General features: G+C 37.7%; 1 protein-coding gene and 1 long non-coding RNA gene across 3 annotated transcripts in view; one reads left to right on the forward strand and one right to left on the reverse strand.

Moving 5' to 3' along the window:
- LOC100219050 (macrophage mannose receptor 1) overlaps positions 1-24,146 on the reverse strand; it is a 33,209-nt gene that overhangs the window by 8,148 nt on the left and 915 nt on the right. The window contains exons 2-23 of one of the 2 annotated variants that reach the window (XM_030264587.4): positions 22,181-22,576; positions 20,835-21,008; positions 20,107-20,265; positions 19,798-19,911; positions 18,530-18,676; positions 17,410-17,592; positions 16,703-16,860; positions 16,214-16,324; positions 15,018-15,133; positions 14,458-14,606; positions 12,134-12,333; positions 11,722-11,846; positions 11,012-11,099; positions 10,297-10,432; positions 8,081-8,119; positions 7,813-7,976; positions 6,686-6,753; positions 6,175-6,275; positions 5,298-5,440; positions 2,692-2,797; positions 1,714-1,910; positions 112-214 (exon numbers count right to left, since the gene is read on the reverse strand). In XM_030264587.4, the coding sequence (XP_030120447.4) occupies positions 112-214; positions 1,714-1,910; positions 2,692-2,797; positions 5,298-5,440; positions 6,175-6,275; positions 6,686-6,753; positions 7,813-7,976; positions 8,081-8,119; positions 10,297-10,432; positions 11,012-11,099; positions 11,722-11,846; positions 12,134-12,333; positions 14,458-14,606; positions 15,018-15,133; positions 16,214-16,324; positions 16,703-16,860; positions 17,410-17,592; positions 18,530-18,676; positions 19,798-19,911; positions 20,107-20,265; positions 20,835-21,008; positions 22,181-22,576 (3,177 nt within the window). The remainder of the gene's footprint in view (positions 1-111; positions 215-1,713; positions 1,911-2,691; positions 2,798-5,297; positions 5,441-6,174; positions 6,276-6,685; positions 6,754-7,812; positions 7,977-8,080; positions 8,120-10,296; positions 10,433-11,011; positions 11,100-11,721; positions 11,847-12,133; positions 12,334-14,457; positions 14,607-15,017; positions 15,134-16,213; positions 16,325-16,702; positions 16,861-17,409; positions 17,593-18,529; positions 18,677-19,797; positions 19,912-20,106; positions 20,266-20,834; positions 21,009-22,180; positions 22,577-24,146) is intronic. The other variant, XM_072925468.1, reaches the window with a different exon arrangement.
- On the forward strand, positions 7,905-11,017 carry LOC116807801 (uncharacterized). The gene is made up of 3 exons (XR_004366912.3): positions 7,905-8,054; positions 10,142-10,269; positions 10,866-11,017. It is a non-coding gene; the product is annotated as an uncharacterized lncRNA (long non-coding RNA).

A 24,146-nucleotide genomic window follows, 5' to 3' on the forward strand; every position in this document is an offset into this window, starting at 1 on the left:
CAAAACAAAATGAAACAAAACCAAAACTAAACTGAAATAAAATATGTTAAACAAGAAAATTTGTTTTACTCTTTATGTTATAATTTTCAAGATTGACAATACAGAGCTCACCACTATCCTTCTGGCATATATACCCTCTCTGCTTATAACACTCTTCATTATTCCACTTTCCTGTGTCATCAGCAGGACCTCTCTTCAGAGAAACACAGTCAAACTGTTGGAAATAAGGAAAAGAGTATACATGCATATTAGAAGTTATAAACAGAGTACTATAACTGAATAGCTTCAGGTTTTTGGTTTTTTTTAGTTCTGATGATGTAGGGTGTGTTACAACTCTAGAAATACCTTTCATTCCTCCTTCTCTCTGTCCTTTCTGACCTCCCTTATGGTGGCCAGTTCCCCTGTTGTACACTCTTCAGCTCAGCCTGCTAGTTCATTTAGTTATTTTACTGGAGAAATACTTGAAAGACATTATTCTTTTCAAGAAATTTCTTCCACATTATCTATCCCGACTAAAAAGTGACTATCAGTAAGGTTTTGAATAAGAATGAAATATAGGTAGTGCTTTGTATTTCACCTGCAAAGACAGCTATGAATAGTGCTGATTCTTGACAAAATCACCTAGATTGCAGCCCTTGGCAGAGCTCTCATCAGCTCCAGTTATTAGAATTTCTCCTTCAGCTGCACAAGATCAGTTTAAGAAGCTGAATGTCAAGTTTATTACAAGCTGCAATCTCCTCTGCTAAGCTGCCATGGAGTAATTGTTGGGCCTTTAAAAAGGACCCTTTGAAGGAGAGAGCTGTTAGTGTCTTGAAGGTGAAGGAGAAAAGTAGGTTGTACCTTTGCACATTTTTTTTTCCCTGCTATTAGTGCTATTAAAATTGCAGTGCAGCTATGGTTTGTGCAGTGTCGTTTATGTCTTCCTGCTGCCTTGACCAATGCCTGCATGGGCAAGAGCAACATGAATTGGCTCAGGTGTAGATTAAGCTGGTTGTCCAGATCCCTGACTTCTCTAAAGGTATACATACAAGAATGATGGGAGAATGGACAATTAGTGGAATGACATATTCTGAAGGGCAAGTTTGGAAAGCAAGATATAGAAATAAATAGAAGATAGCGGATGTTGGTATGGTTATGTAAAATGCTATTTATTTACAGAATTATGAGTTTTAATTTACGTGCTAGTAGTAAGAGGGTTTGATGGGCTTAGAAAGTAGTTGACATCTACTGGCTCTTAGTAACTCAATTACAATTTTAAAAAGGGAAAAAGTTAAAATGCTGAACTCTTTCCTCTTGCATCCTCTTCTCCTTCCTTCATAGATACGAATGTAATTGTGTGTTGACTTACAAAATTCTAATGTTGCATTTATATTCTCTGAAAAATTAACAATTTACTATGATAAAGATTAATAATCTTCATTCAATATATCCAATATATTAAATCTTTATTCAATATATCCAATCTTTTAGTCAATCTGTCCATTGCTGCAATTTTGCCAAATACTTAGACAAAATTACAACGATGCCATTTTATGCTCTGAAATAGCTATAATACTCAAACATTGAAAGGTTTTATGTCTAGTCCCAGTGTAAAAATAGATGACCAACAAATGAAGAAGGCTGGGGCAAGGTCTATAGTGAAGTGAGATGCTTACTGGGAGTGGCATTGCTCCTCAGATTTAAACTTGATGGTAAACACTAACCAATATTTACCTGTTGCCGATTTTCGCCATCTTCTGGATGCAGACTGTCATACAAAACAGGTTCTACAAGTTTTGGGGAACCTTTAGCCCAGTTTGTATATGAGACAGCACTTCCATCAGACCAAACAAAGCTGAGTTCACTGAGCATATCATTCAAGCCAATCCAAAGATCATTTGAAACATCCTTCAAATGGTAAGTGAGAAAAGCTAGAATAAAAAGCCAATAGAGGAGAAAATTAATGTGTCATGTGATCAGTCAAAACATCAACTCATAAACAAATACTTAACTGTTTTTTCTCATTAAAGTCTTATAAAAACATTTTATTATATTTGATCAGAAATATACCTGAGTTCATTATTTCAAGGTTATTCCAAGCCCTTGCTCATGAAAAGTCTTAAAGAGTTAAAGTATTCGGGAACAATGATGCAAGATTGGAAAGAGGAAAAAAAAAAAAGCCTGTCTGACTACCATGATATCTAAAGAGTTCACTTATTTCAGCAGTCAGGATGAGCCACTTGACTGATGGAAATACATACAGCTGCAAATGGAAGGCAGGGAGCACAGGCAAGGTGAAAATATGCCTTTCTCTGACATTCTACTAAATTAAGTTACAGAATTTAGGCAGAGGTATAGAAGCATATCCCATTCTATTTCTGGCAAAAACAGACAGTGCATTCTGGTTTTTTCTCTGTGCCTAAAGCTATAAATGCCAGATTAAGATTTTTTCATTTTATCCTAATTCATGCCTATAAATAATGTAAGACACTTTGTATGTAACATGAGGAAGCAATCTTAGCATCACTAGCATGCCCCTAACAGATTGTTCAGTTATAAAAACATTTCATGCCATGGCCATATAACCATAATTTGAATATATAAATTATAAAAAGCATATATTTACATACTGACACTTGCCTTCTTTGCAGGAAATGTCCACTGTATACAAAGTAAAGGCTCTCTATTACCTAAGGGGCTGTTGCACTTTACCTTGAACTTGTTCATTAGGTATGCTTGCCAAGTTTCCTCCAAGGCTCATGCAAACTCTTCTTCCGGTACTCCAGTAATCATAGCCAGAGCCAAAAAATTTATAACACTAGGGAAAGTATAAACTGTTAGAGTGACAGGACAAAGAATTTAGGTATGAATTACACTTGTTTAAGTAAAAATCAGCCTAATTCAGACCCCCGAAATATTTTTTCAGTTAATTTGGATCTGGAGCCAAGTCAAAACCATTTACAAGTTCTAAATTTGCTCTCCGTCTTTCTGCAAGGGATTGAGCAAGTTACAACAAAACTCAAATAGCTACAAACCATGGTAGGAGTCTGATGAGAATCTAATGTTTTAACTAACTCAGAGATTTTGAGAACCCTTACACTACCACAAGTAAAATACAAAGTGCTAACTCTGTAAGAAAAACCCAGCCCAGGTGTGGAATTGCTGGAAGTTCCTGTCATGATTTGACTCTGGGACAATGCCAGCGCCCCATGAAAATACAACCTATCAATCGAATGCTGTGAAATGCGATCGGGAACAGAGCAAAGCAGGCCAAACTTAATAACAAAGGAAAAACTTTATTACACTACTACTACTACTACTACTACTACTACTATAAAAGGAAAAGAAAGGAAAGAAAAAAAACCACACAAAATTCAAAATGAAAACCTTCCAAAACATTCCTCCTCCCACCACCCAACTCCACCAAACCACTGCGAGACCCATTTGGATCCTTAATCAAGTTTTCACCCTTCAAGATAATCAATACTGAATCCATCAGGGGAGAGAGGAGTCCCCCTTGCACCACAGACCCCCAGAAAACACAACTGCCACCTCTTGTGTTTCCATGTCACACGTGGCACTGCCCAGACACACCGGCCAGTGTGACACTCTCCTCTCCATGTCACAGTGCTCTCACCACCGTGCAGGGACAGAGACTGCCTATAGGGCCCCTTTAAGGATGTTTTGCCAAGGACCGACAGGAACAACAGTTCAGTGTCTCATTTCGGGACTAGAGTCCCCCCCATTTTCCCCTGGGGCCGAGGATCCAAGGACAGAGATTGCCTTCTCTTCTTCTCTGAAGATGGAGGGCATCCTCACACCCTCCTCAGCTCTCTCTGTCCATTTCTGAACTGGTAGTTGCTGAAGGAGGTCTCTTGGCTCACCAGTGCATCCCCCTAAAATGCAGTCCCTCTTGAGCGAAGGAGTGGTTCAGTCTATGGTAAACAAGAAGAGTCCAGCCAAAAGCCACTCCATCATCTCCCCCCAACCTTCTTCTCTGAACATCTGAGGTCCCAGGCTGTCTCTCTTTCCTTCAAACTGCGGAGGAGTAATATTTCATAAAGCCTTCATTTCACAGGAAAGGGTTAAAATTCCCGGACTCCCCGGACAGCTGAAATCTCGGCCCAGGACTCCGTCTCCCATCTCCCATGCTGGGCATCTTCCCCCCCACTTCTCCTTCTCCTCCGCCGGCAAACTCCTGGGTGTCTGCTGGCTCTCTATCTCTTTTCCCTCTAGCTTGGGGGCGTAAACAAAGACATCCCAGATGTTCTCCACCCTTCCGTCCGCAGGAGCTGGCCCAGCTCGGTTCCCGATCCTTCATCCCCTGGCCTACCTCTGTAGGCCGCATGGCTCCGTCCCCCACCCAGCCCGGGCTGGGCAGGGGAGGTCCGTACCTTGCGATGACCGGAACCAGAGAAGAGCGAGTTCTCCTGGAAATTCCGCTTTTAACCCCTCTGTGTTCTCAGAGGTGTGTCCACCTTCAACTGGTCACCCCAAGTGTCAGTATCCAAACCTGACCCCTGACTGGATTGACCTCTTCCTTCCAAAAAAAATTTCTCTTCCCGTGTCAAACCACGACACTTCCTGAAAACCCTTTTTGACCTATTGTCTGTGGTCAAAGTACTCTTGTGTCTATTCAGCCTTCTTCATTATACAGCTCTCTTATTAATGGAAGAATATGACTAATTTCTTAAAAATTGTGTAGCTATCACATTACCAATACATATTCAGCCTCAAAGGTTCTGATAATTACGAGCGTGCCTCATGTGCCCTCTCCATGTCTGCAGCTCACCATCTGCTCTGTGTCATGCCAGCAGCACAGTTGGAGAATTATCTTGCAAGGTTTGTGGAAAATGATTGCTGTAACCTGACATCAACTCACCTGGTGTGATATCTGTCGGTGCCTTCATAACAATGTTGTATATATTAGAAAAGAGAATCCTTGCTTATTAAGCACATCAAGTTTGTCCCTTTTGGGAAGAGGCAAGTATTGCATTGAAGCCTGTTTGGGAAAACTTTGCCTTATTTCTGATTTGTTCCTTCGCAAATGACTGATTTTGTGCTACACCCAGTGTTTTCAGATTAATTCAGTTCTTCCGTTTTTTTGAAACATATATACAATATAACAGTTTTCCCAGTGCCTCAGGTGATTGATTCTCAATAAAACAGTCTGTAAAACCACTATTTTGCAGTAATAGTTAATGGGTAATTTTCTAATGCAACTGATAAAACATGTCTGAGACACAAATGGCCTCTGTTATATCTTTAAGTACCTTCCGAAGCAGTAATATCATTGTGCTTAGATGAAAGTATCATACCTGATTTTTAAATAAAATCCAATCTGCAGGACATCCTCCCGGAGCTGAAGGTACTACTGAAGGAAGGGTTGCATTTATAAAACTTCTGTGCCTCTCACAGATATAGCCATTGGAAAAACCACAGTTGACATCATTCCACAAGCCTGAAATAAATTAAATTTTAGGTACTGAGACACTGAATAAGATTGAAATTTGTGAGAAGGTGAACTGGTTTCTGAAGTTCAGAAGCAATCTGCCTGGGAACGTGGGATAACCTGCATTAGCTCAACTCTACCTCGCATCGTCCCTGTATGCAGGGGCACTTTGGTCCTGCTGTGACTGGGGGAGAAGTGGCTAGATGAGATGGCCTCTCAGTGAAACCTTCCCAAACAGCTTTGTTGCACTGAAAGATGCAAGTGTCAAGTAATTCTTAATTAGTGAAAGCACTACGGAATGTGAAAATGTATGTTCTATTCTTTTGCTAACTATTCTTTTATTACTAAAAATACTATCTCATTATTAAAAAATAAATCATAAAACTATTATTATAAGTTAAAATACTTTCTATTATTAGGAAATATTTTCAATTCACTATTATCTAATTATAATGATTATAAAAAATAATTGCTTTTGATTTGAATTGAACATTTTCTTTGTGCAGCTGAAACACCAGTGATGAAATTGACATTGCATTTCCCATTAAAATGAATTTCTTCCACTCTAATTTTATGGATAATATTGCCCCTGAAGAAACCTCAGACATATAACTATTTTTTATAATGCATATTTCTCAAGATTTCTGGTAAAGAATGGGTGAAAATTGACAAGAGATTTTAAACAAACATTGGAAGAGCAGCAGCCATAAAATTACTTTAAAAGCCATAGTTGTGTAACTCACCATCTTTTTTATTTAAAACCACACAATTTTCTTGAGCTAGTGCAAAGTTGGGCTCACCCTGTGCCCAAGCTGCATAGTGCACTGGGCTTCCACTCATCCAGCTGAAAAACAGTAGTGGTTGCTGAGACAATATCCATGAAACAGTTGAGAAAAATCTTCCTTAACATACTAAAAATATTTTTGAAAAATTACAGCTGAGTATCTCTTTAAATTGAGTTTCAATTAGGATTAAAAGACCTTATATAATAAAATCCCTTCATATCAAGTCAAAGACAAAAATACCTTTATTTTTAACAGATATTATCGACATATTCATAGCATACAAAAATTCCATTTAGAACTGTGTTTGTACAGCGTAGTTTAACCAAGGGAGAACACATATTTCAACAAGCATTATCACTCTCTGAATCTGCATTTAACTCCTTTGCAGTGGTTCCTCCAGAAGGAACTCCTGAAGTACAATACTCCTACAGCTGCTCTTTATGGATCTTGATGTCGCTTATTTACCTACCTGAACTGTTGATCAGCACTCTGGATTAATCCTATGAGATATGAGTTCAGTTTGCCATTTTTTAAGATCTAAACATAAAAATATATTTAAATTAGTGTTTTATAATATTTATTGGTAATCTAATTTTAAAAAGGTGCAAATATTGTGCTATGGAAGCAAAGAAATGAATACATATTCTTTAAATGATTGTGCACAGTCACCTGAGATACCATACAACCTATAGTTCTACTTTATTATTATTTTTGTTGATACATTCTCATTTTTGGCTGAATTACTGGTATGATCAAAGCTTTTAAAGTTTTGTTCTTAATTTAAAAAGAAAAAGGCATAGAAGACGTGAGAAAAACATTAATTATAAATTTTTTTATACTTTCCTGGTTATAAGCAGCTATGGAATTATTGTGTCTCAAGCTGTCTGAGCTCTCCGGCAGTTGTATCCTTTCCCACACAATAAAAGCAAACACCTAATAGTGTGGCTCAGAAAGGTGATTGTATGGCTATATTGGTATTAGCAGGCAAACCAAGCAGGATTATGGCTGAGGTTTGAGGTACCATCCATGCTATTGAGTTGTCAGTCAGCATTCCCCTCTTGTGCTTTGGCCATGGTACAGGAAAACTAATCCATGAAGGATTGTTGCAGTGATCAGTCTAACCTGACCAGTCTAAGCCTTTCTTTGAAAAGCTGTTTTGGAGAGCAACATGACCATCAGGTAGGACCATCAAAGCTACACTGGCAGTTACCTCACATCTATGTGCAACACTGTCTTGTAGTATATGAAATTCAGAGTAGAGGCAGCCCCCTGTCAGAAAGCTCTGAGAATACACCTACTCTGCCTGCTCATTGCTCCTTATGTATTTCCTCATAACTCCATTCAGACTAGAATAGACAAGAGTACACCCATCCTAGTAAACAGCAAATTTTTTTACATGTTTTTTTCCTAAAGTGAAGATTCATTTAGTAGTATTTTTTCATAGACCTAATCCTAATAAAATTTTGGTAGTAGTAATATTTTGTAAAAGTTGTAATATTATGCAACAAGCACATTCTTCTGTGCTTCACAAGCAGAGGATATGTACAAAGGGTATATGAGCCATGTAGTGTATAACATAACAAAATCTCCCCTTACGTATTTCCACAAAAATTTTCTTTCACTATTATTTCCAATAGTAGCAAGATTTCCATGATTGTTTTTGCAGAATGTTCTGGCTTTCTCCATAGAGGCCTTTTCTGGGCTGAAAAAATATTGTTTGTCTCCTTTTACAATCCAGCCATCTTCTGTGACTTCATATGCTGCAACACAGGAGAAATCTCTACATTCGTCTCAGTTCTTACACAAAGCGGGTGGTGTTACATCGCACCACCCTTTAGGTAAGTGAAAATAAACAGAAGCTTACTGGTAGAAGGGCCCAGAGGTTCTGGTTTCAAGGGTGTCCCTGTAATGAAATGGAATAAAAAAAGATGATGTAAAATATTTCCAAACGTTGAGACAGTATAAGTGTTCAGTTAATGGAAATTGTTTTAATGTCTATTAACTTTTCACATTTTACATATTCAGTGCAGAATATATTTATATAGTCTCTTTGGTGCAAAGTTAAAAATGGATGCTTGGGGAATAAAAGATGCATTACAGACCTACATCTCTGTCTTGGCAGGTTTTTGATAAGCGCATCTTGAACATCTTGAATATTACCTAAATTGGACGGCTGAAGTTACTCTGAAGGAATATGTGTTTCTGAAAGAACACTAAATAGAGAAAATACTCCTACGTTGGTAGACTTTGAACAATTCTTTATGGACATTGTGTTGTATTTGAGCAAGAAATTCAAATACTAAATAAAGTTTTGCTCTTTTACATATATTTAAATTTATAATTTATATTTATGATTTATATTTAACATTTTATTACCTTTTATTTGTTAGTTAAACTTTTTTTCTGTGTGGCTGCTTTGACAAGAATTCTATAACCAGTTTTTGAAAAATAATTTAAACAAAATATTTCCACATCACATGGAGTGTGATATTGGAGAAATGTTTCTCTAAACTTGTAAGGCCAAGAGCTATCAATATGTAGAACAAATGTCACCTTTATAATCTCCAGGCCATCTGAATGGGGCTCTGAGCAATGTGATCAAAGGTTGGGGGTTGGAGCTAGATGACCTTTAAGGTCCTTTCCAACTCAAGCCATTCTGCGATTCTGTTTTTTTCCCACAGGAATTTATTGCAATGTTTGTGTTGCTGTATGTATAATTACATTTTATTAAGTGTGTGAACATATGCTTGGGTTAAAAAAAAATGTCAGCTTTTAAAAATAATCTATTGTATGGTTGGTTATGAGCTAAACAAGAAAATGGCTACAAGATTTAAAAGAAAAAAAACCCCTAATATATCAGTTCTGGAAGTATGAAGTATTCTGTCTATTTCAGCATGCATTATGCACTGCTGACTAATGATGGCAATTTCTTCAGGCTGTAATTTCTGCCATTCATATGCTACTACTCATTAACAGTAAACAGCTACTATTGACACATTGCTGACGATTTTTAGCTGTGGTGATTATACAGGTGAGAACTCACAAAGGAGCTTAACAGGAAAATATCTTCACAACATCTCTCTGAGATAGAGGTCTATGATTATTACTTTATGAGAAGCTGAGACTATGTGCCTTGGTTAGAAAATTGTTTTGAATAATTCAGCAGCACAGAAATTATGTTTTTTAGAAAAGCAGTAATTGAAGCTATGGTGAAGAAGCCCAGGGAGCCACAAAAAGAACATTGCTGTTACTGTGGGAAGTAAAATATGTAGCCCAACACATAGTTATTCCTCTCTAATATCACTGAATATTTTTCCCAACAGTAGCTGAGAAAAAAGAGAAGTAGAGATTTTTCTACTAGTATGTGATGAAGATGGGAAACTGTATTTAAGTATTTCAAAGCTTTCATTACCATCTTTTTGTTACAGCAGGCCTGTTGTTACAGGCTTGTCTTTATATGTCATCTTACAAGACTGATTCTGTGATGCTGGTAGTGTTGTTTAATTTTGAGTAGGTGACTACAGTGCTGTTGTGTACCAACATCTGAGCAGAGGAATGAAGTTTAACTTCACAAAGGAGATGGAAATTCAAAATAATAGTTTTCTTTTTATCTTTTGTTTTTCTTTGAATTGTAGTCTTCTCTTCCTTCCTCAGTCAGAATTTCTGTTTTGGCAAAAATCTGCATTTGTGCAGAACAGTGAATATTGCAAGGCAAGCTCTTAAGATTGCTTTAATCATATTTTCGATTTTAAAAAAATAATATATATATATATATATTATATTTTCTTTCATAATTTTTTCTTTTCATCATATTATTACACAATTACATAAAAAGTGTAATTTTAGTAAAGCTTATAATGGAATGTACTTTTTCTAATGAAACAAAAATTTTTATTGTTAACAGCTTAAATCTTGTATTCCAAAGGTATTTATGTCTTGGCCTACTTTTCTGTGTGCAAAAATCCTGTGAAATCAACAAAACTTTCTACCAGTATGTAACTTGTAGAACTTCCTGTTACAATAGAATGGATTCAGCTCAAATTTCTTCCTAAGGTAAGTTTAGAGTAAAAAGTAACCTACCTTTCTTTATTTCACAAATCCAGTTATGACTGTATTCACAGTGCTCCTTAATCCATGTCAAGGAAGGGTTTTCACTGATTGCTCCACAATCTTGAAATGCAGTATCATAAAAATAATGTCTTGCTTTATAATTCACCTACAGAGAAAACACAACTGTGCTTTTTATTTTAATCTACAGGGGAAAAAACTGTACTCTGTAAGGAATGAGAAGTAGAGCAAAAGTTTCCAACCACTCCTTTTCCTCCTCCTCTGGCTGTGAAGCCAATGTGAGCTACTAAAGTAATTACAAACACTCTGCAAGAGGAAAGAAAGGCTTTGAGTTTATGCAGCATCTAACAGACTGTAGAAGTCCCACAAAAACTGGAATAAAATTACATTATAAATAAAAAACAGGGAAAAGGAACACGGCAATTTATCACCAGAAACTAACAAAAATCAGGAGAGACCTTTCTAATATATGTGTGACTTGGATAATAATATCTGTATCTGAAAGTAGTCCTTTGTGTTATCACTTTTGTGATGGTATAACCTCAGGGTTTAATGGCCTCTTTTGTTTTTATCCAATCCAGTGTGAAGAGTAATGATTCAGAGTTACCCATTTGCAAAATAGACATTTTTGGAAATTCTTATACACCTTTTATACACACCAGTCATGAAAATTTCTCCAACAGAAAAATGTCAGAACAGAAGGAAACTGGGATGGTGAAATACTCACCGGAGAGCCATCACTCCAGGAAAGTCCACCGTCAGGATCCAAACACTGCAAACCTATCCAGAAAGGCTGAAATGATGGGGATTTCTTTCTAGAGTGTGAAAAAAAAATGTACAGTGGAAGAGGACGTATTTGGTTAGCCCTGCTCAATTTTAAAAATTATGTGGGACAATAAATGTGACACTTATTGAAAACTTCAATGCAGAAATTTAAAAAATAAAAAGTACTGTTGGTCAGCAAACTTCCATTGGCAAGTACATGAAGTTCGCACCTTAAAACCTCCTGCTTTGCAAATAGTTGTATTGAAAACACAGCATGTTGGTTTTCTACATTGATGTTGTGATTATAGTGGTTTTTTCTCAGAAATAAAATGTTCAGGCTGTTGGAAGACAAAATCTGGTTTCAAAATTATTCGCTAAACAAACTTAGAATAGGGTCTGTGGAGAAATGTTCAACAAATTCTGTTGTTGGGTTGTTTTTTTATCTGAATTGAAAATGTTTGCAGGTTATGACACATTTTAGGAGCTCCAAAAATTATTTGAAAACATTGCTTATATGAGACATTTTCTCAGTTATTTTTCTTATTGTTATGGTGAAAACCAGATAGATTTTAAAATAATTATCTCAGAAGCAAAATAACAGTAGCATTATTTATTACTGTATTATGTGTTGTTACATCAAAATATCAATTATTAGACAGTTTGCTTGCTTACTTTATTAAGTTCTTTATCACTGTTTGCTCTTCTTCATTTCTAATGGCAGCCAGGTCTCCTCCTATTTCTCTGCAGAAATCTCGGGCTTCAAACCATGTTTTCTTTTGGTCTTCTCTCACAAAACCCTGTAGATGCAGGTAGAACACTTTGTTTTCAGTATGCTAAACATAAATCTGCTGGCCACTTTGCATAAGAAAAATAAGTGAACCTTCCATAACAATTATCCATTATAATATGGATTCAAAAGTAATTGGATAACCTTACTTATCACTGATAGAGTGAAAACTGCAGTGATATTCGAATAGTTGTGTAACAGCTTGCTACATTGTGCCATTCTGTGATGTTTAGACTGCTTATCTGTTTGGTGCGCTCCTGTTTCCCAGGTAGGATTATGGCAAGAAACAATACTTACTCTGAAACATGAATTAGTGCTATTGCTTGTATCCCAACCCAAAGGACATTCGGAATCAGAAACTGTTTCAGAAGCAGCAGGAACAGTGACTTTTTCAGCTAATTTTTTGCAGAGAAATTTTGCCTTTACTTCACAGTTCTGAACATCCCATAGTCCAGCTGCATTTCCAGTCCGAAGGGCAACACAACCAGCTTTCTTCCCTTTATGAGATAAAAAAGCAAGTTGAAGTGTTTTTTAAAGAGGCTCTTTCAACATTTTATGGCTCATGTAATTAATATACAAAAGACTATTTGAAATATTAAGTGTAGTGTCCACTCAGAGGAAGAGCTTTGTGAAAAGAGGAAACCAGCAAGTCCTTCATCATCAAATGTCCCTTCCCTTTGAGTGCATGAACAACTCCTTGCCTGCCTCTTTCCTCTTAATGGCAAGGCTTTGGCAGATCATTGCCAAGGTTGGAAGGGATTTTATCCTTTCTGCTCAGTTTGATTTTGCTCTTGGAAAAACTGAGGAGTCAGAAAATAAATATTTTCATGGCATCATAGAAAATCATAGCATGATTTAGGTTGGAAAAGATCCATAAGGTTGTAGAGTGCAACCATTAACACAGCACTGCCAGGCCTACCACTAAACCATCAATGTCACATCTATATATCTTCACATCTTGGAAATACCTCCAGGGATGGTGACTCAACCACTTCCCTGGGCAGTCCATTTCAAGGCCTGAGCACTCCTGTGAAGAAACATCTCTTGGCATCCAATCTAAAGCTCTCCTGATGCACCTTGAGGCCATTTCTTCTTCCCCTATTACTTGTTACTTGGGAGAAGAGCCTGATCTCCACCACATTACAACATCCTTTCAGGCAGTAGTAGAAAGTGATAAAGTTTCCAGTGGCTCTCTTTTCCTTCAGGCTAAGAAACCCCAGCTCCCTCAGCCACTCCTCATTAGACTCATGTTCCAGACCCTTCACCAGCTTTGTTGACCTTCTCTGAACACACTGCGGTATCTCCATATTTTTCTTGTAGTGAGGGACCCAAAACTGAACCTAGGATTTGATTTGCAGCCTCACATGTGCAGACATTCAAAGACAGAATGTTCATATGTGTCATCATGGATTTATCAATGTTAGAAAACAGTTTAGAATTAGGGAACACAGAGAGTTCCATAGTAACATAGATTTAGTCCTGTGGTAGTGATGCCTTAAAGAACCTAGAAATGAAACAACATACTTTTGAGATAATATTAGTATAGGAGGTAATATAAAGGCTGGTCTTTATTGGAGGCCTCCAGGGGCAGATATGAAAAATGTCCAGAAAATTCCTACCCTACCACAGGGTGAATACAGTTTTACAAGTTTAGCAAATTAGCATAATTGACAATAATCACCAATAAGAGACATAAGAGGTGAGGTAATTTCCCTCAGATCAACCCTCTCTAAATCACAGAATCACAGAATCAATAGGTTGGAAGAGACCTTTAATATCATTGAGTCCAACCCATGCCCTAACACCTGAACTAAACCATGGCACCAAATGCCACATCCAATCTTTTTTTAAACACATCCAGGGATGATGACTCCATCACCTCCCTGGGCAGACCATTCCAGTACTTTATGACTCTTTCTGTGAAAAAACTTCTTCCTAATATCCAACCTATATTTCCCTTGGCACAGCTTAAGCCTGTGTCCTCTGGTTCTGTCAGCTGCTGGAAAAAGAGCCTGGAGAAAGAGACCAACCCCCACCTGACCACAGCCACCCTTCAGGCAGTTGTAGAGAGTGATAAGGTCACCTCTGAGTCTCCTTTTCTCCAGGCTAAACAGCCCCAGCTCCCTCAGCTGTTCCTCACAGGGTTTGTGTCCAAGCCCCTCACCAGCCTCGTTGCCTCCTCTGGACATGCTCAAGCATCTCAACATCCTTCCCAAACTGGGGGGCCAGAACTGGACACAGCACTCATGGTGTAGCCTCACCAGTGCCAAGCACAGGGGAAGAATGACCTCCCTGCTCTTGCTGGTCACACAATTCCTAATGCAGGTAAGGATGCCCTTGGCCTTCTTGGCCACTAGGGCACACTGCTGTTTATGAAAATATATCTTGAAGAGCTATTTTTTCACCTTGGTTCCCAGAAAAAAAGCAAGATAGGAGAGGGACCTTGTATCCCCTGGGGCTTGGAGCTCTGGAATATGTTTTGTTCTTCTGGTTAGGGAAAAGACAAGGAAAAGCACTGGAACTAGCTTCTAATACCATAATAAGCTACCAAATATATATGTAAAGAATACAGAGAATATATAAAAAGAAAAAGGTAAAATCATTTGGCATCAGTAGAGTACCAGGCATTGCTGCATTCCAGTTTGTGTACAGAACACCTTCACCAGTCACCCACTTGAAAATTCCTTTCTCTTCCATGTCTGAGAGACCAATCCAAAAATACTTCTCAGAGCTCAGACCAATGAGGCTGGTCAGGTAGGCTTGCTCATATCTGAAATTACAGGAGTCAGATGGGATTAAGGCTAGCTTTCCTTCCATCTTCCACTCCTCAGCATCCAAACTTCACACAGCTAGAATGAATAGATTTTCCATTAAATTTCCTCTTATGAGGAATATGTTGTTTAACTGGGTCCTAGCTGCAATAGGGGGTGAAATTGTGCTGTACTGAAAAACTATTCCTTACATAGCCAAAATTGCTGTTGTCTGTTCTTTCACAGTAAAGTACTAGAAAACATTAATGTGTAAATTATTTTTAGTAAGAAAAGCCATACTATGTTTATTTTTTTATTTAGAAAAAGGATATTCTGAGGTTTTTTTGTTTGTTTTTTTTTTAATTCTCAACTATTTTTTCAAATTCCAGTATTATTGCATCAGATATACAAGTTTTAAACTCCTTTCATACCTGTCTCCTATACTTGTTAGATAACCATTGCTCCTTTCACAGGTTTTCTTTGCTTCTGAAAATGTTACAGAGGTATGTCCAATCAGGTAGCAGTAAAAACCATGTCTTTCCCAACCCTGCCAAGAACACATGAAATAAACTTCCAGTTAAAAACAACATATGTTCTAGTACTTGAATTTCTATGAATACATATTGCCAACATATTCTTAATATAACTTATCATTATTATGTATAAATTTGAATTCCAGTGTACCAATGGAAATCCAGCTTAGAAAACATTCAGGGCAGAAAGAAGAGATTTAATGCCCATGAGTCTCACTTTTTTGACAATAATACATAAATTTTTTACTGGTAAAAACGTCAGAGGGACACAGAAATGAATAAAATTATACTTTGCTCGGAACAAAAAAAGAGTGGTCTATCTAGCATCTAGAGATGCTGACTTGAGTTTCTTATGTTTTCGAGGCTAAAGTAAATAAACTAATTGATTTAATACATCAGGTCACCTAAAAAGTCTGTCTGAAGAGGTAACATATAAACCACTGAAGAGCAAAATCCTCAAAATTGCAGCTGAATTCCAATCACTTTTTCCTTTTATGCCATCTCAAGACTTGCTTGGTGCACTCAAGAAAGGTAAATAAACTCTGTGTTCAGTGTTTGGCTGCTGTTTAACTCCACTGAGCACTATGAGTTTCAGCTCTGTTCCCCATATGGGCTTGTGGGAAAGATTACTAAATATAGAATAGGAGTAAACAGGCAAGTATAAAGAGGGAAAAGAAGGGGGGAAATGGTAGGATACAATAACTTGCTCAGAACAAATTCACTTATAAAAAGGATTTATTGTTTTGATTTGGCTTCAATAGTGAGATTTGTCATCATCTTGTATCATGCTGCATAATCCAGAATTGTTATCAGTCCCTATTACATGTTCAATAACCACAGATGGTTGCAGAACAACATAAAAAATATGCAGAAAACTACAGGATTGGCTTTAGCCCCTTTCAGAGAAAGTTCTGAAAGATAATAGGTCTGACTTATTATTATTCCTTATATGGGAATGTAGTGAAAATTATCACCCTGAATTTGTTCCGGAATAACACTTGTTAGGGAAAAAAAAAAAAAAAAAGATCATTTCAATGTCAACAGGAGCTTGTGAAATTTTGCTAACCAGATTCTTGGTTATGCTTTCTTCTTACCTTCAGGCAGGCAGGATCAGTCTTTGCTGTTCCAGAAACTCCTTCTAGTGGATTGCTTCTGCAGATGTAGCCTAACTTCCTGTCACAGTCACTGTCTGCCCAGTATCCATCCTACTTGCAGTTTGGGAAGAGGTGAAAAACAGTGAGGCAGAACCTTTTTACATTAGAAACATTATCTTTCTTTTCAAAGTACAATTTCAATGTGAATATCTGTACTTTTTAATGGATTCCAGGTATCTGAGCTTGGAGGTGAGGTTATCTTAAGCTAAGTGGCACTGCCAGACTGTTAAGGTTTACTTGGCATATTTATATGGAATTTCATTTCAATTTAATTTAGAACAACCATATGTCTGAGTGAATAAAGATAACATTCTTTGATTCTATGCAACTTAGGAACTATGCTAAGTTGTATTAAAAATCTCCCTAGAAATAAAACCTAAAGTCAAACAGTGCAGTGCTGTACTGTATAATTCATGTGGAATGATTTACCTTTCCTGCCATAATGACACAATCTTCTTGGCCAGTGATTTCATGGGTTGGTTCTCCAGGCAACCACTTGGTATATGTCACAGGAGTCCCATCACTCCACTCAAAGTACATTTGAATTTTGAGGTCATTCAGGCCAATCCACAGCTCATCCACAGCTCCTAAGGACAGGAATTCATTTGCGTTATTACCCGAGTTGAAACAGTCCATAGGAGGAAGATTTTATGGAGATGAGCTGAAATTACAATGTTGCAATGCTAATTAATCTGTAGTAAAAGACAGAGGAGTTTATTTCAAAATGTAATTCTCATTCTTCTTTCAAGTTAAAAATTAGATACTAGGAGGAAATTAGATTTGTTAGTTTTATCAGTAAAGTACATTACAGTATCTACACCTACAAGGTGTCTGATGCAGATAATCCACTCAAATGCTGCAGTGGCTAGAGCTGTTATTTCCTTCAAGTGATTTCATGCAGTGAAAAACAAATTAAAATTAAAATCAAAATGAAAATAATTAAAATGAAAATGAAAAGACCATTATGACTCCTCTAGTGGGTTTTTGGCTTTTGAGTTTTTCTAACCTACAGATCTGTGACCTTCCCTATAAATATTCATGAAAAGTAAGAAAGAATTATTTTATTTAAATCCTGTAAGATTTCTAGTAGTGCAGTTCTCTATTTGTACCAAACACTGCCCTGTAGAAATACTCACTGTAGCCAAGCTGAGACAATATGAAGCCGTGCTCCTCAGGGTTGTGGATACTGGCCAGGTCAGCATTGCTCTCATTGCAGGAAATTAGGGCTTCTCTCCATTCTTTGGGGTCTCTATGAACCATGAAACAGTGACCTCCATAGGGCAACCATTCTTCTGGGCATTTAACAGACTCTACATCCCCTAAAAACCAATAGATATTTCAAGTTTTTAAATGGTGCAAACTGAAGTCTAGAATAACTGCAATTACATTTAGTATTTAGCTAATTAACCAATTAGAACGAAAAGAAGGTGGTAACAAGTAAGCAGTACTTCATTCCTCACACATATATTTTTGTATGTTGTTGCTCATGGTACATTTGCAGAAAGCAAACTGCATTTAAACAAAAGAGGAAAAGACTGGAGCCAGTTGTTAATGGGCTTCACTAATGTGAAGTATTCACTATCCAGAGGAATATTTGGAATTTCATGTGCAGCATTTCCACACAATATACCCCACCCAAATATGTTTTTTTATATTTCATAAAGGAAAGGCATTATTACTGCAGCAGAAATAATTCTCTGCACACATGGCTTTCCATGCCAACTCTCACTAAATAAACCCAAAAGAAGTATAGTAGAAAAGTGGTCCAAAGGAAGCTCCTTTCTGCCATCTTTCTAGATCAAAATTTTAGCAATATTTATAAAAATTTAAAAAGATTTCCATCTTTTTGCCATCAAGAATTTGCTCTGAACCTACTGATGCCATTTTCCCAAGCCTTCTGTGACAAACCTCAGTGTTTTCATTAGAATGCACTGCGGCATCTCTAAGTTTATTTTCATGTCCATGCAGGCCATGATACTTTCATGAAACTCTATGGCTTAACCCAGTGCCTCTGGAATTGTGAATAATAACATGAAGTAAAAAATGCTTGTGTATTAGCGGGCTCCAGGAACATTTTCAGTATTTAAATATATTTTGCTAAAGAAATAACAATATGTTTTGTTCTGTACCTGTCATTATAGCAGAAAACAAATTCCAATGCTTGCTTTTCCTTTTTTTTTTTTTAAAGCCATTAAATTTAACTTTAGTGACACAAATTACACCTTTATCAAAAGGTTTTTTATTTGCTTGACATACCCGATGGAAGAATTGAAGTATCCTTTGTAGGTTTTTCCTTTTTACAGATATAGCCAAGTTTCAGCTCACATGGCTGGTTTTCCCATTTAGAATCTCTTCTGGGGTTTAGTACTGCACAGAGTTTTTCAGACTCAGGTTCAGGGCTTCCTTAATGGAATAAAAACCCAAATTATTTTTATGTAGCACAGGGTTAATGTCAGCAGCTAAAGGAGAAATTCACTGATAACCTTTTCATGTGTCAATTATGGGCTCATGATTTCACTCCTGCAATTATTTTTCTACCAAAGATAAGGAAAATTAATTTAGAAGTACACATAAAAATATTTATTTTGATGCTTATTGCATAATTCACACATTTGATGACAGAGTAGTGGTCCTTTCTGCATGTCCCTTTGGAATTTGAATGCAGATTTGCTCCTTGCTGCAAGCAGAACCTCCTGACATTCCCTCACAATTGCTGTCTCTCCTCTGCCTGCCTCTTCTACCAACATCCCCAGAGTTTTTCCAGAGGACCACTATCCCTGGGAAATGGTCAGTGTTTTCTTCTCAGAGAGGCCCACAGTATGATGAATTACCTTTTTTCTCCTCTCCCCACAAAAGTTACAACTTAATTCTGCAGTGAACTGGAAGTGTGTAGATTAACTGATGACCACAGCCATTGTGTGGGATACAGACAGAGCCTTGGGGCTGTGGGCTGAGTGACCTGAGATGCAACCCCTCGGCCCTGAAAAGCTTGAGGAATTCGACCAACTCAACGGAAGGCAGAAAATCTTCCACCAGGCTCAGCAACTCTGCTCTTCCCCTTCATTTTCTGTGCCAGGTAAAAGCAGGTGGCACCTCTGGGTCTTGGGAAGGCAGAAAGTTGCACTATGCCTGCATATATTCAGAATTTGCTGCAACTAGCTGTTGCCATGGCAATAATTGACTTTCAAAGATAAGCTGTCAATGCCATGAACTCTTGAGTGAGAGAAGAGCAAAAAGCATAAGCAAAGAGGAAGGCTTTGCAGGAGCAATGCTCTCTGGCAGCTGGGTCCTTGCAGGATGCCGGGTCTGATAACCCTGTGAAAGCTGTACAGACACAGAAGATTTCACTGACTTGAAGCCATTCCCAGTATGATATAGCTTAACTAGTGCATTTTACTTTATCTGCCTCTGGTAGGAGATGAGATTATTTAGGTCTTCTGCTTGAAATTCTGTGAGCTATATCTAGTGAAGAAAAGCATAATTCTCAGGTTATAATTCCAAAAATTGTTTAAAAAGAATATTACCTGGTGCCCAGTTAAAGTATCTGAAGGGAAAGCCACCACTCCACTGCCAGCCACTGTTGAGATTCAGACTGTTAAGTCCAATCCAGAGAGAGGATCTCTTGCTATCAATCAAATCTGATAACCAAAAGAATTTAATTCTAATGAGATTTGCTAGGAAAATTTAGCATTTCCAGCATTTCTGATTAGTATAGATAGCATTTTCTTACATCAGCTCTTCACTATAATTTGATTAAAGCATTGAAACATTTGTAATCAGTCAAAAAAAAACCTTTCAAAAGAGTTTTTTCTGCATCTTGCTTATTAGTTCACCTCTTAGATATATTTGTTCATGTATCTCCGTGACACTTAATAATTCTGCATTCTGTTGCTGACAGCTCTTCCTTGCTTGGTGCCATGTGAGAGCTGACTGGTGGTTTATCTGGTAGTGGGTTCCTGTCAAAGGATCTGTACTCCAAAATCTGTCAATGTCTGTGTGAGAGAAAGGTGATTTAGTACCTGAGATTGTAATAAACATTTCACACAAAGTGTTATGGCAAAATTTAACTGCAAGCTCATTTGTGAAATAACAATTTGGAGCAATTAAGGCTCAGACCCACAAGTTGTCTTGATCTTTGTTAAGAAAAAAGGGTGTGTCACTGACATTATCAGTGAGAAGCCTTTCATCCTTTATTTGCACTTTTCCATTCAAATGTTATAATCTCCAAGAGAAAAAGAATATTGTAAAGAAGCCAATAAATCAAAACTGTGTCTTGTTCATTGTGTACCGTGAGAATCTGTTCAGAAGCTCATAGGCTATGCCCAAGCCTATGTCCAACTACTGACGGACACACCCAGACAACTTTCAGCCTGACTGTAGTCCATTAGTAAGTAGATTTGTTACTTCTGTCAAGAATGTTATTGCATGAAGGAAACATTTTTGAGTAAAATTTAGACCACTGCCAGGTTTTTCCCTTCTGCATTACTAACAGCATCCCAATACTGATATATTTATGTAGCAGTGGTGTGTTGCAGGGTCTATGTCAGTGTGTGGGACTTACTGGCAGCTGGACAGAACCCATACAAATGGTCCTCATCGAAGTTGGGCGTTGTTGCACACCAGAAGAAGCCATCTGACCTGCCAGCAGCTGTGCACTCAGCGTGCCATCTTCCACTCAACAGGAAGGGGAAGGCACACGGAGCTCCGTTGGAGTTTCCTAACAGTGTAAACAGGTCTGAGGGGGCAAAAGAGATGTTTTAATATAGCTGTGCGAATTGAAGTGTCTACTCTCCATAAAACTATGTGGAAAAAGCATGACAAGTGTTACACCAGTGTAATTGAGGAATCAATTTACATTTGGCAGCATCACTGCAGTGATGTCTTCCATGGTTCTTGGTAGGTCTCTCAATTTACCCTTTGCTTCTGGGTATTATCAATATTATCAATCAGCTATACCAGCTAGAGACTGAGCAGTTTCATGCTGTAGACAACTATGAAAGAGCTGCAGTGATTTTTATTGCATATATAGCATAATACATAAAATATGTATTTTATATATATAAAATAATATAATATATACAATACATTTTTGCCTACTATATAATTTTCTAAAAATAATGCTATCTTTTTATCATCTGGCTTAACTTCCCCTTTATGTGGTTCAATATTGTGGGATTTTTTGGTGTCTGAAATCTCCTAGAGCAACTGAAAGTATTATGCATGGAATTATTTCCTTACATTTAATATTGATGTATTAAACTTAGATTTTTTTCCCCTTTCATCCAATAATACTAATACAATCTCAGTAGTAATAGTGTGCAGTTAAATAAAGTGCTTTGATTAAAAAGTCACAGGATCACAGAATGGTTCAGGTTGGAAGGGATCACAAAGGGTTATCTGGTCCAATCTCCCAGCTCAAGCAAGGCCATCCCAGAGCACATGGCCCAGGATGGTGTGCAGATGGCTGTGGAATATCTCCAGTGAGAGAAACTCCACATCTCTGGACAAATGTGTTCCAGTGCTTGGGGAAAGAAGTTCTTCCTCTTATTCAAGCAAAACTTTGTGTGTTTCATTTCTGCCCATTGTGTTATTGCTAGGCACCACTGGGAAGAGTGATTAACACTAACAATTAAAAAAAACCCGACATCCACATTTGCTTTAAAAGTAGAGAACAAAAAATACACACATTTTTCTCACATACTGCATTCTGTCTGAACCTAAGCAGCTGTTTTTGTCTAGGATGGAGTGATACAGGCCCGAATATGTGAACTAATCATTCTCTAGTCCACCATTGTCTCAGGGGGAAAAGATGGTATTAGGCTAAGGGGGGTAGAAATCAAAGGACCCTATCTCTCATGGCAAACAAGTGGATTCAATAAACCAACAAAAATAACCTTTAAACTTTACCTTCGTAACTTTGAGAGCACAAATTATCCATGGTTCCATAGATCTTCCATTTATCCATTGCCTCTGATCCTGTTTTCAGCGCAATATTTTCTTTTTTTTTGCCAGCACTGAGAAATAAATCTTCCCCTTGGATTGCCAAGGCTGCATTTCTGCATTCCCATTTCTGGAATTCACTTTTCTTGTTGCATGGGTACAGAGAAATTTTAGCCTGGTTTCTCTTGTTGGGCACTCCCAAGCATTGTGCAAATGCCATGCTCATTAACAGATGATCAGAGACCCACCTGAATTTTTGTAAGTCACTGTTTTTCTTGCAAGCAGCTGTTGTAACTGCCTCAGAACTCTGAGCAATTAAACAGAACTTAGTATCCTCATTGAATATTAAGAATACTTCCTTGTCTGTAAAACAAAACATTCAGAATAACTGATTAGGGTGAGCACATGGTAAGGGGAGTTTGTGAGGAGAAATATGTGCTGTTTATTCTATGCTGAAGAATAGAATAGAATAAACTCATGTCAGGAGGCTGCAAATTTTTACAAGGATCAAATGGTATTTTCAAGACACAGTTCATTCTGGGAACGAAAAGTAAATTCACTAAATACATGGGAATAAAATACAGAGGAATAAGAGCACATAAAACTACATTAAGACAGCTTCAAATATGTTTTCATAATAATGGAATTTTATCTTCTTCTGAAATGCACATTTCATTCAAGAATTCCAGAAGAGACCTTTACTGAAAATTTGGAAGTTGGCCATCACTTTCATGCATTATAGATTTATCTCCTGTGACATACATCTGCATGGGGTTGCATTTGTGCTTAATAGAGTTAGTGAGCAAGCCTTCTGTGACATTGCTCCTGGAATTTACATGTTCGGTTATGGTTTGGAGATTTTTTTTTGGAATTAAAAACTATGTAATGGTGACTTGTTACCTTGCCTTGATCTGGCATCCTTTCCTTAGCACATCTATCATTAGAAGTCAATATAATTCATACAATCAATCACAAGCATTGTCACCAGAACAAATACTGAAGAGCATGTAGATACTACAGGTGTGGGCCTGCATGCCTGTGCATTGTGAGTGCCACACAAGAGTTAGCACTCCCAAAGGGTCACAGGCAGCCTGATGCTCTAATCCATTGAGATCAGTAAACCCTGCTGGGAAGGGCTGTCCCAAACTGCTGCTCTGCTGTAACACACAAAGCAACTCCTCCTGGGCAAACAGCTGCATGCTCCTAAAAATATCAGGTACCATGCAGCTCTCACTGGCTTTGGGTCATGAGGGATTGAAATTTGGACTACAATAAGTATTCTAGGACCCAAAGAACAGGAAAAGGTTTTGCCCTTCAGCTCTCTGTGACTCAAATTCATGCCTGGAAACAGAGATGCAGCATCACTGCCATATCCATCTGAGAGAATAGCTCACAAGAGGCAGTGAGATTCCCCTCCACACACTAAAGTAAAATTTTAGGATGTTAGGGCAAGCCAATATTGGTATTGAACAGAGGAGAAGGTCTCTGGGAAATTCTGGGAGGGTATGACAGAAAGAATAGTTCTTGAGCTCTTCCAGAAATTCCCTGTATTACTTTGACCAGCTCAGTAATATGGGAGTTTCACTTCTGCAAATCTAAATTTGGAGCTGAGACTTAGTTTCTTCTTTCCTTGTCCATTTAGGCAAAAAGTTTTAAATATTATAAAGTCTTTAATTTCTTACTGCTCAGTAAATAAGTGCTTATTGTAGTCCCATAAGTACCAGCTATTGTCCCTCACAGAATTTTTTGATCTAATAGTAGGAGTTCTTGATGGAAACTGTGAGGTTTCTGCTTTTGGGTTGGGTTCCCAGCTCACAGAGCAGGTGGGAGACCCCCTTTTTGCACAGGGTAGTGCTGTCACAGCTCACATGGAACAGTGTCTGCTTTTGGAAGCTGTGATATGTACCCCAGTCCACAAATCTCATGAACTGAA

This window comes from Taeniopygia guttata, chromosome 2 (assembly GCF_048771995.1).
Source record: "Taeniopygia guttata chromosome 2, bTaeGut7.mat, whole genome shotgun sequence".
NCBI lineage: Eukaryota > Metazoa > Chordata > Aves > Passeriformes > Estrildidae > Taeniopygia > Taeniopygia guttata.